We start from the raw sequence: 12,151 nt of genomic DNA on the forward strand, positions 1-12,151 counted from the left end.
TACTTCCAAACTTATTTGCCACCTGTGCCTGGAAGAATCTACAGAAATAATTAGGACATGGAGCAAGAGACAGGGTGATGCAAAAAAGGAGAATTATAGAAGTAGTCAAGATTATAAAGTTTAAAAAATGCTGTATTTCATCAATTTACAATGACATAAAGAAATCAGGGGTTCTATGTTAATTGCCTATCATCGTCAAACAACTACTATACCATTGCTCAGAAGAAAATATTTTCTCCAAATCAAAACCATTTCAAATGACTTTTGTTTTCACATTTACGTTCTTCATGGTAGATCTTCAATCCCTAAAATAATAATAATTGTGACAAGAACCTGAACAGATACTTTTTTTAGGACAATCAAAACTGGTCTCACTTTCTCTCATGTAAGTCAAATTCAACCTCTTGCTTCTTTATTTAGGATTCATCTTTGCAAGGTTAATTCTGACCCCAGGTGCCACATTTTTTTCTCTGAGGGAATTTTCTCTCAGCAGAAACTCAGCTCCTGTCATAAATGTAATAGTGGGATCGTTTCTCCATGAGACGGGGGCAAATAAGTCTAACAGTGGGCATGGTAAAACATATTCAACTAATTTGCTGTGTGCTGGGAATGGGAGTATTAAGATCAACCTTTTCCTATTATTTTCATCAATCTTAGAGGGATCTTTAATCTGGGTTATTTCTCATGCATATGGTCATCAACTCAGAAGACTGATATTGTTTATAAAACGTGCTTTGAGGGTGCAGTGAATTTTATATGCTTTCTTTGTAAGAATTTAAAGATATTATTTATAACCACTAAATTATATGTCATCAGTCCCTCTCAATTTTATAAGTGAATTGAGTTTGATGTAAAATTTAGAACCTATCCACTTGATCAACTAACTACATGCCAGCCGTGACTGAATACGGCTCCAAGTTACGTATGTGACGGAATCCTTCTGAGTAATATTAGATGAAGAAAAAGAACAACTGACTAAATATATTAATGGACTCAGCCACTGGCAGTAATTCTTGAGGGGGTCCTTTTGTTCCTGAGAACTAGCCTGATTTATTGTAGATGTGAGACTCAAAGTAAAATCCATGGAGGATGTGTGATCATAGGGACAGGGAAGTCATTTACTCATTTGCCTTTCATAAAATAATCATTTTACAGAATATATGTGTGGTGGTTTAAAATAATATTAAGCAAAACAGTTACCTTAAAAAACTAAAAGCAATTAACAAAAGAAAAAACAATATAATAGTATCCAGAGAGAAGTGGAAAGCCATTTATTGAGAAGCTTGGACATGTTGTCCACTAAGTGACTAATAATGACATTTCAACTAGCTCAGTTTAATTTTTTCTCTATTATTTTTAAATATAATTTCAAAACTTAGGAGTTATCTGTCTACGGAAGCTTCAAATTTATTTAAGTAAAGAAGGTTATGAGAGGTTGTTTCAATTGTTTTATAACTGCAATAATAAAGCTGTTTCTATTAACTATTCCAGATTTGGATTTGACCAAGACTAATATTTAATTTACCTATGTAAATACATGCCAAGTGATAATTACTCATCATTAATATTTTTTCAAATATCATTTAGTAGATAGTAATCGTATGAAAATATTTTCAGTGGAAGCAAGCAGGAGCAGCTAGATTAATGAAAACCTTAACCCTGAGTAGGCATTGCTGTGCACAGTACCATTTCAATTATTCCACGTAAACCCCTAGCCATGTTCTGTTAAGCAGCTGCATAGTATACATCGCCAGAGAAGAATGTAAACACAGGACCACTGAAGAAAATGCTACTCACGCAGGAAGCATTCTGCTGTCAGGGAGAGCCAGCATCCAGAGGCTTAGTATTTGTCAAAAGTTAAAAAGTATTCATGTTGAAAGAAAGCATTCCCCTAATCTCACCACACACGATGTTTGCAAGTAAGTACTGCCCACAGCAGGTGTCCAAAGCAGGAAGGAAACAAACTATGTGAAATGTAGACTCAATCTACAAATACTGACAGCACTGACTACAACCAGTTTATAGTTTTTCCTAACTCTTCTGGAAAGAAAATAACATGCTCAAAAAAATAAAACTCATAAACTATTCATTGTCTCCCTCAGCTTTCTACTAATTGTCCTTTTTGTAAAGATAATGGAATCTTAATTTATCAATCAGCCTACAAATCACGGTAATAGTAAATTCATATCTACTTATAAGTTGATGGATAACTCTTATTTATCTCCATTTTGCCTTTGTGTAAAACTTTACCTGTTTCTCTATACAAATCAGCTTTTAGTAAATAAATAAGGAAAAGGGAGAAAATACTGTGCTGTGAGTCAAATGAGCATCTGATTCACTGAATAAAAGCTTTCTGGCTTCAAAATGAACAATGATAATGCCCTAAAAAAGTTGACCCAACTTTGATTTTATATATTCAAAGAAGCTCATTGCAGAGGGAAATCACACATAATTTATGGTTTTTCTCTGTAGAGCTACAGAATCCATAGCTCATGAAAGGGTGCAAGAGCAGCTTGAAAATTATGCTGAGCTTAATTATACTTAATGTGAATTATTCAGAAGTGCAGACAGAGACTAAAAATTTATTTCATACAAAGAAGCTTGACATTTTAATTGGTCCTTCAGAATAGAGACAAAACAATTTCCTCTCAAGAAAATTTACATCTTCCTTATCAGATCCCCAGCCTCAGCCAAGCAGAACTTCATTAACAAGATTAATCATCACGCCAGCGTCTGCTTCATCAGGTGTATGGTTCAGGTGAAAAGAGGAATATAAAGTAATGACTGACATTTCTAACAGACAGGATTGATTCAAGGAACACAAAATGACAGATTGAGCCACCATACCTTGGTCATTAGCCATTTTGTCAGGGTGTTCCACTGTGGGGGAAGAGAAATAATATTATTAGACTTTGACCGTTCCCAGCAAGAAAGCTGACATATCAAACCAAAAGTTCTTTTTAGCAAGTTTTTATTTCAAGGCTAGTGCCCTATTGAAATAAATGATAAGGACCCAAACTTGCACGTTTATTTCTATTAAAAAAGTATTCAGAGAAAAAAAATTGAAAATAATGTTTTTGCTGTACAAATTCATCCTAAAATTATCTTACTTTTCATATCCCTCTAAACATAAACTCAGAACGATTATATAAATTTAATTAAAACTAGAATTAACAGTAAAAAAATGCATGCAATTACCAAGTAATTATCACCCATATATATATATTTAAGAAAGTTCAGGAAGCTATTTTCTTGTACGTGACTTTTTTTTAAACAACTTCACCAATTCTCACATAGATTGGGTAAAATAATTGGCCACCATAAATATGGTACAATATAATCTAAATATCTTGATAGATCTTTAGCCCTTGTGAAGATAGCTCCTGAGGTGTTGACAACTTCACATGACTTACAAGTAATAGTGTCAAAAATGACTTTTTGAAATTTAAATGTAAAAATATAAAAATTTTAAATTTAAAAATCGTTTTGTTTTAAAGACGACTTTTTTCTGCTAACCAAATGAAACTAAATTAGAGGTAAATATCTAGTATTATCACATTTCTGAAAATTATATGGCATTTTGACCAAGGCAGATCTTCATAAGCTTCCCTCCATCAATTACTAATAGAATTATTTTTACCTAGACTTGACCGTCTTTGAGCTTTGAGTCTTTTGGGCATATTTAACTCACTTAATTCCATTCAAACTTGATAGATAAGATACAACACTTGCCAATTGCTTCCTATATCTGTCTCAGTAAAACTCACATAGAGAAAATATAATAGGCAGCAACTGATAATATAGTCTCTCATCAGATGTGGCACTATTATAGCTAATCAATCATCATTTGAAAAATACCTTAAATGCCCTACGGGTGGTGGTCCTTCCTTTTCTAAATAAAGCAGCGCAAATCATTGCCTAATAAGAATGTTTAGAATTGAAATATGTAAATATTGATTCTGTTAACAAAAGCCCCTTTCAGATTAACAAAGTTTATGTCTATTACATCCTAAGTGAGATTTCTAAACCAGAAATCAATTACAATTTCTTTCATTTAAACATAACATATAGACATATTCTACGAAAAGATATCTTGATAAGTAGTAGATTTTGAATTGTGAATTACTCTTTGGAAAACGCTACATATACAAGGATTTTTATTATTTATTTAAGATGGAGTCTTGCTCTGTCACCGAGGCTGGAGTGCAGTGGTGCAATCTCAGCTCACTGCAACCTCCGCCTCCCAGGTTCAAGCGATTCTCCTGCCTCAGCCTCCCAAGTAGCTGGGACTACAGGCATGTGCCACCATGCCTGGCTAATTTTTTGTATTTTTTAGTAGAGATGTGGTTTCACCATGTTAGTCAGGATGGTCTCGATCTCCTGATCTCGTGATCCACCTGCCTCAGCCTCCTAAAGTGCTGGGATTACAGATGTGAGCCACCGCACCCGGCCAATGTTTATAATTTTACAATTCTATAAGGGTTATTTTAAAAAGTTATTGAGATATAATTGAAAAGTAAAAAGCTGCTCATATTTAATATATGCAATTCAATGAGTTTGAGAGTAAGGATATACTTATGAAACCATCACCACCTTCAAAGCCACAGACTTGCCCCTAAACTCCCAAAGTTTCCTCCCACCCCTTTTATTATTATTATTATTATTCATTGTGGTAAAAACACAGCATATGATCTACCACCTTACTAAATTTTAAGTACATAATACAATTATATTATTTATAGGAACTATGCTGCATAGTAGAGCTGCAGAATTTATTTATCTTGACACTCTCTGATGGGCTAGTGGTTAGAATTTGGTGCTCCCTGAAAGCTTTAAATACGTTTTATGAAATCTTGTACCTTGTCAAAATTTAACAAACATTTTTAAAGGTTTACCAGCCATTTAATTTATTTAATCACCACAATTTAATTTTATCTAGAGTTTCTCTTCTGTTTCCCATTGAAAATTAATGGCTTCTCAAATACATTTTATTATAGTGTTTTATTATAGTATTGATAAAGGTGCTTTTGACAGGCAATTGCATTATAGGTAGCTTATGGACAGGAATAGGATTTTGAACTGAGATCCTAACACAGCTGTTGAGAAAGGACAGTGTGTTGTTGGAAGTGCTACATCAGGTCTCCAGCAAGAATGACCTGATCCTTGACAAGATATGTCAAGGTCATAAGTGCCCACCCAATCCAGGAAGTATGTAGGTTTGGCAGCCAGATCGGGACACACTTAAGAAACTATCCTCATCAGCATCTCATGTTTAGGTGAGAACTCTTTAGAATTATGTCAAAAAAGACGAGAATACCACCCTTATCTCATCTCCATTCTTTGTCTGCCCTTTATCTTTAATCACATACATGCATTGTCTGCAGTCTAAGATATTTTTAGCAAGGGATAAATAACTACATGTAATGATAGACAAACCCATTCTCATTTTTATCTTTTGAATTTATTTTTCTACTAGTAAAGCTGCACTGAATAGAATTTGAGAAATTTTGAATGTCTCAAAATGTTATCTACTGAAGAGTATTTTCCAACACGGACAATATGGATTCTCGTAACTACCTTTTTTTAGAGACAAAAATGGCTTACATTTGTGCTTTGATTTTTTTCTATCATATGTTTCTATCGTTTGTCAAGAAAAATCATGTATTTTTGTCATAAAAGAATTTGACAACTAGAACTTTTTTCTATTCTGGTCCAAAGCTTTCAGTGCTATATTCTTGGGCAGGGGAGAGGCACATTTCAGAATGATGACTAAGGATGCCCAGAGAATTTACTGTACTCTATTGGGCTTTCACTCTGAATACCACTGTTTTGTGTGTAGGAAGTGACTCCCTCACTCCACCAGAATCCTCTGTGGTCTACTCCATTGGGAGCATCCTTCCTCTCTATTACCTGATAGGCCAGCATGGAGAAGTGTACTTTATTAGCAGGAAAAACCCACAGGATAGGGCAGAGATAGACATAAGTCTTCCAATAGTTTGACAGTGTGTAGGTATCCCAGTGGGACCCTGGGGAGGATTAGTGGAAAGAAGGTGGGTATGCGCAGGGTCCTATGTGTTCAAGTAATCAAGGTCAAGATTCTCTTAATTAACATTCCAAAGAAAGAATTAGATACATCATATATGTGTACCTACATAAGTTTACAGTAAGATAATCCCTTTCTAATTACAAACGTCCTTTTAATTAAACAGTGATTATTGACTGAGTTTCCTGTACTTCTCTGACTGGGTGTTAATACCAAAAAGACCAAATGCTAGCCTCTAGAAGAAAATGCTGTGATCCTTGCAAAGGCTAAATATGAAGGAATGAAGTTTGTGGACACCTGCCTGGCGCAAGCATTACTATGAAACACTTGCCCATTACCCAGTAGAGTACTGGGAGTTTTCTCAGCTTCAGGACACCCAAGCCTTTGTCTCGGGCAAACAAAGTTACATTCTGATGAACAGGGTATGCTCTGCTGCAGCTTTGGGAACTGAAAATCTTAAATTAGAGAGCAATAGCATGATTTTATCTTTGGTGTAGATTTCACTCTACACCAAATCTTTAAAATGCTTATGTTGTAGCTTTAAATCTCTTAGGATGAGTAATTTATTTGTCTTAGAACATTTGTCATTGTAGGTGTCTTGTAAGATGCATGCATGTACAAAATTATTAATAGAAGTCACCAATATCAGTATTTCTGAGTAATTTTAAGTGATGAAAACTTATTTTAGCATATGAGCAACATGTGTTTAAAATATAATTGACTATTCTCGAGCATGACATTTAGGGTAGACAATATTAAACATTAAATCAGGGTATTAGAAACAACTCTTTGAACTATTATGTCATCAAACAAATTTCTGAACTTGTTCTTAGTTCTGAAAATAATTTTCTAGATATGTTTAGGGCACTTAGGGTAAACAGTACCAAATGAAATACTGAGCTCATTAAACAATTCCTAGGATGGCTATCAATGTGGGCCTGCAAATCTTATGATAACTCATCACTCTGCTGTTTAACACATTTGGATGCCTTAAGTCATCTTCAACCTTTCCTCAGATCTCTCAGTTGGCAAAAATTATGAGTATGAAATTAATTTGGCACTCATCTGTAGATAAAAATGAAGCATTTGCAAAACACTATCTAGTTACATTTCATGCTGCCACAAAATGAATAACCAGTTGCCTTTTGATTGCTCATTTGGAGTGAAACCTGATTTAGACATGAAGTCCCCAAAATTTAGATGACAAAGATTAGCTCATTTCTATCCTACTTTCCTCTCAACTTCTACTCTGTCATTAAGAACTGTCATGCAAGCTTTGGATGAATGCTTGCTTGTGTGTTGTTGGCAAACTTTCAGATTAGCTGCTACCCAAACCCAGCTTTTGAATAGCTCACTCATCAGAATTCAAAAGTCCCTTATTTACTAGGGTACCTTTCCTAGAAGAATTGAGGAATAGGCTACACAGTTATTCTAAGACTCTTCTTTTAGCATGTCAAACAACTGCGTGGAGATGCCAATCATCCAGGTGTTTCTAATTTTTTACTTTACTATTATGTATTAAGTTTTCTGCCAGATACAGAGGTAGGATGTGGTCACAGATTTAAGAGCTAAGTTATCCTTCTTTAGAACAACACATATCATGCCTTAAATATACAACTTTAAATATTAGCTGTGAAACTTATTACAAATTATTCAATAGTTAAATGAATTAAACATTCAAATTATTTTAATCATTTGAATGTTTCAAATTATTTTCAATTGTTAAATGACTCTTCAAACCATTTGTCCCCCAGAAAAATAAAACTGTGCTGTAAAATAGTAAGTACTTATATGAAAATATTTTGATGTAATCGCTACTATTCAGCTTTAGTGTTTTTCTGTATGAACATTTTTTCTTCTAGATATCATATTGCAATTTTTTATAGTTTCTACCTTGGCTCTTTACAATAAATACAGTTTTTTTTTGGTTTGGAACTTTCTGTCTTGTCATATCAAAATTTTCTTTAATATATAAGGGATAATAGCACCTGAAAGAAAATACCTAAAGTCGGCAATATTATGCTATTCACATAATTCAATACATTTTAATTTTTATCCCCTTACGTAAAATGGCTGAAGCGTTTCATCATATTTTGAATAGAACCAATATACATGACATCAATACAAACTTCTAGCAGGACTGTAAATGAAAAAAGTCATGTTAAATATGTTTGCCATGTGCTGATGGCAGATCTTTCTTTGACATGTTGGCTTTGAGCATAAAAAGCTACATTTTAATTTATTTTGAATGTCCACTGCAGCCGTGTTGCCAACAGAGATGGTGCAGGGCCATTTCTAACACAGAGTGCAAAGCTATTTTATAACAATCCCACAGGAAAAGAAAAGCATAATAGGAAATTATTCAAACCTTTCAGAGTCCTGAAGAGGATGGGATCAGAGAGTGGCCCCACTCCTTTCGAATTTCGTGCTTGAATTCGAAAGTAATACATAGTATCAAGGTTGAGATCCATGATTTGATGAGTAAGCCTATCGCCACTGATTGTTTCCATAATCCAGTCATCAATTGGGATGTTCTTGTCCAAGGTATAAAATAAGATGTAAGCTGCATAAATAGACAAATTGGACTTAATTTGGTATACTACATGCTGCAGTTCTGCTTCCAAACACCCATGTTTCCCAGATGTAATTTACAATAATTATTATATGTCCACAGTCTGTAAACTACAGTTCTGTAAGTAATGCCTTTTTTCATAATGCAAGGATTAGATAAATAATTGCTGCAATGTACAGAATCAGAAAATAGAATAAGCTGTTAGAAATAAAAATATCTGTCACATTTAAAAATGTGTGCTTTCTGCTACCTATAAATCCTGCTTATTAGTTTGCTCTAATATGAAAGCACGATGAAAAATGTAAAACAGAGATAACAAGTCTGTATAATTTTCCCTGTAGTTCAATGATGAGAATAAACAATATTTATTTTGGCTTGTGCTTAAATAATAAAAATGTATTGGAAGGTATAAAATGCTATGCATGTTTAAAGTGTAATATAAATAAATAATCATATTTGATCACTGTAACAACTTAGTGAGGTTGCTAGGGGCCTTGTTGCTTTCCTTTCACAGACGGTGAAGCTGCAGGTGACCCAAGCTGATTGGTAAAAGGTCTGGGCAATATTCTTTACCACCAGCCTATGTATGGGATTCTTTATCAGTATACTATTTTTCCCAGTCCAGTCTAGCTTGTCAAATAAACAAGTATTGCTGGATAACTGTACATGATCTAGTTATTATCTCAGATATTAATAACCTATGTTTATATAGTATTATTGATTTTCTGTGTTAGGGGATATGTTACTTGAGTGCTAGTTGTGTGTACTCAGTCATGATAGTCTAATATGCACCCAAACAAATCCAGGGATTCCTGTCACATATTTATACTCTAACATTATACTTAACCAATTTGTGACCTAGCTCTAATTTAAAAACTTTAATCAACAACTTTTACATTATATTGTCAGATAACACTTTAAAGGCGCTCATGATAGGTGTCATTGATAAACAAATGTCGTGCTGATCTCCATTTCTGCCACAATTCTTCAATGCTATCTATATAACATAGGCTATAAGTGTCCCTCATTCTATTTATGCATCAAATACATTCTTTGTAAGTCGTTTTCTTAAGAACAAGTGTTTTCCTTTGATTTACCTATTCTTTCCTTTTGAGTCCCTTTTGTCCCAGCTGGATTGGGGACCTTCACCCACAGGTCCTCGCAGTGGTTAAGGGTTATGTCAGAGCGTTCTCAGACTCAGAAAATAGCCATGCACACTGTGTACATCTCAACACAAACCCTCGCTACAGGAAGACTGTTCTCCATGCCATGATTATTCTTCCTTCCCGCTTATTCCCACACCATTCCACCCTTCTTCACGCCATCCCACCTTTCTTCACGCCATCCAAATCGTACTCATCCATTAAGGTCTACTTTAAGTTATATCTGGCCTATGAAACCTTCCTCAATCACAAGCTATCCTCTCCATAAACATGGTAATACACTTCAATAAAGTAAAAACACATATGCCATTTTGTATCACTCATCACTTAATCCCATAGTGCCTTATAGAATTATGCCTGGGCTTGGGGGATGCGTTACTGGATATTTTGTCCTTCTGATTATGTAGGATTAAGCAATGTTACAATCTCCAACATCTGGAAGCCCATTTCTCTTAAATTTTGACGAATGCTGAAAAGTTACATCTATTTTGTATTGACTTTCACCTTTCCCTTAGGTTTGGTATTTCCCAAATCTGCATAATCGTAATAGTTACCTGAAGGACAGGTACAGATCATAAAATACAAACCCCAAGACAGGATATATTGATTTAATACATGTGGTGAACAATTTTTGATGGCCACCAATTATCTTCATCCTCTAGTAATATCATGCCCTTGTGTATTCCTTTCTGTCAGTATGTAGATGGGTCCTAAGTCTTGTTTCTAACCGATAGAAGACAGGAAATGCAATGGAATATCAATTTCACAATTGTGTTACATAAGATCATGACATCTGCCTTGCTAGCAGATACCCGACTCTTCTTTTGCCTTTGATGAAGACGTCTGCCCAATGGAGAATACTTTGTAGCAGGAACTGAGGGTGGTTTCTGGCCAACAGCCATGACAACAATTACATAAGCTTAAAAGCAACTATTTCCCCTGTGAAACCAAAGATGAGACCTCAGCCAGGTGAACATTTCAATTTGCAGCCTTGTAAGAGGCCCTAAAGCTAAACTGTGCTCAGATTCCAGACTCACAAAAACCATAAGATAACAAATATGTACAGTTTTAACCTGCTACATTTGTGATAATATTGCCATACAACAACAGGCTTCTAATACTATAGGTCAAGGGTAGCCTCAGTAATCTACACTCCAAATGATTTCTGTGATCAACAAGGTCAGGGACATAATGGATATGTGGGATCTGTACATTTGTGGCATTTGTTGTGATGTCAATGATGAAGATATGAATATCTTGAGATGTTGAGAGCTCTGAAGCTAAAAGCCTTACCAAGATAAAGAATTTCACAAACCTTAAAAAGTTATATGACCTTTCTGTCTGTTAAATATTAAACTTGGAGTTCTAAAATTCAAAAGGGATTATGAATATCGTTTGATAAAGGAGTTGTTTTCTGTCTCATGTGTGTCCATCCCTTTGTAATTCAGCCCCCATGATAAACATCAATAAAATTGCCTCATATTCTTTGAGTCAGAGCTGTCTCCAATCTTGTCCATGAAGATCCACATCTCCACATCTATTGAAAAGAAGACCCTGCTACTGGAGATATATATGGGTGTGTACATACACACATTTCTGAGTATACATTTCTATAAATATCCATATATTATTATGTAATATATCTAAAATAAATATATGTTATAGATATATAGGAAGTATTTGCCTTCACTATGTTTTTATCTATGTAAAAGTTACTGAACATATATATATAGAGAGAAATAGTGAATATATATATATAGCAAGAATAAAAAATCACTGGAGATACATATATGCAGCTAAATATAAAAGATATCTATAAAATTTGTGTATACATACATATATTCTATTATGTGCATGTCCTATCTCTTCAAAAGGATAAAAACATTTCTTTAGTTCAGGAGCCATATCTTATTACTTTTTTATTCCCCACAAAAATCTAATAAAATCATATTCACATAAGAGGTATTGAAAGTCACTTATTGAATGAAGTCCTTTAGCCTGTAAGTATATAAGTTTTACATTTAGATATTTAATGAAATCAAAAATTTTCATGGGCTGTTTTAAGTGCATGATGAAACTGGAAAATTGGAGAATTTTGCCCCCATCCCAGGTCAACTGCACTGATTCCCAATTCTCCTCATTTATCAGATGATGATAAAATATTTGTCCTCACTATGTTTTTAATCTATGTAAAATTATTCACTTAAGCATTTAAAAATGACAGCTCTGGGATCAAACTAAAGCTGAAGGTGCAGACATCAGTTTCTGCCAATTCCAAATTGTATCTGAGCAAATTCCTTATATATGTGGTGAAGCCTACCCTTTTCTTAAAATTTAAGAACTGAGATGGAGAATAGAAACAGACCTCATCAT

At 34.3% G+C, this 12,151-nt stretch overlaps 1 protein-coding gene and 1 long non-coding RNA gene across 3 annotated transcripts in view; one reads left to right on the forward strand and one right to left on the reverse strand.

Moving 5' to 3' along the window:
• The window catches only part of DCC (DCC netrin 1 receptor), a 1,203,407-nt gene that overhangs the window by 108,527 nt on the left and 1,082,729 nt on the right, over positions 1-12,151 (reverse strand). For both annotated transcript variants that reach the window (XM_055298749.2, XM_055298754.2), the window contains exons 20-21: positions 8,412-8,606; positions 2,848-2,880 (exon numbers count right to left, since the gene is read on the reverse strand). In XM_055298749.2, coding sequence (XP_055154724.2) covers positions 2,848-2,880; positions 8,412-8,606 — 228 coding nt within the window. The remainder of the gene's footprint in view (positions 1-2,847; positions 2,881-8,411; positions 8,607-12,151) is intronic.
• The window catches only part of LOC129493106 (uncharacterized), a 64,620-nt gene that overhangs the window by 34,115 nt on the left and 18,354 nt on the right, over positions 1-12,151 (forward strand). The window lies entirely within an intron of this gene.

The sequence above is a fragment of the Symphalangus syndactylus genome, chromosome 1 (assembly GCF_028878055.3).
Source record: "Symphalangus syndactylus isolate Jambi chromosome 1, NHGRI_mSymSyn1-v2.1_pri, whole genome shotgun sequence".
In the NCBI taxonomy this organism is placed as follows: Eukaryota; Metazoa; Chordata; class Mammalia; order Primates; family Hylobatidae; genus Symphalangus; species Symphalangus syndactylus.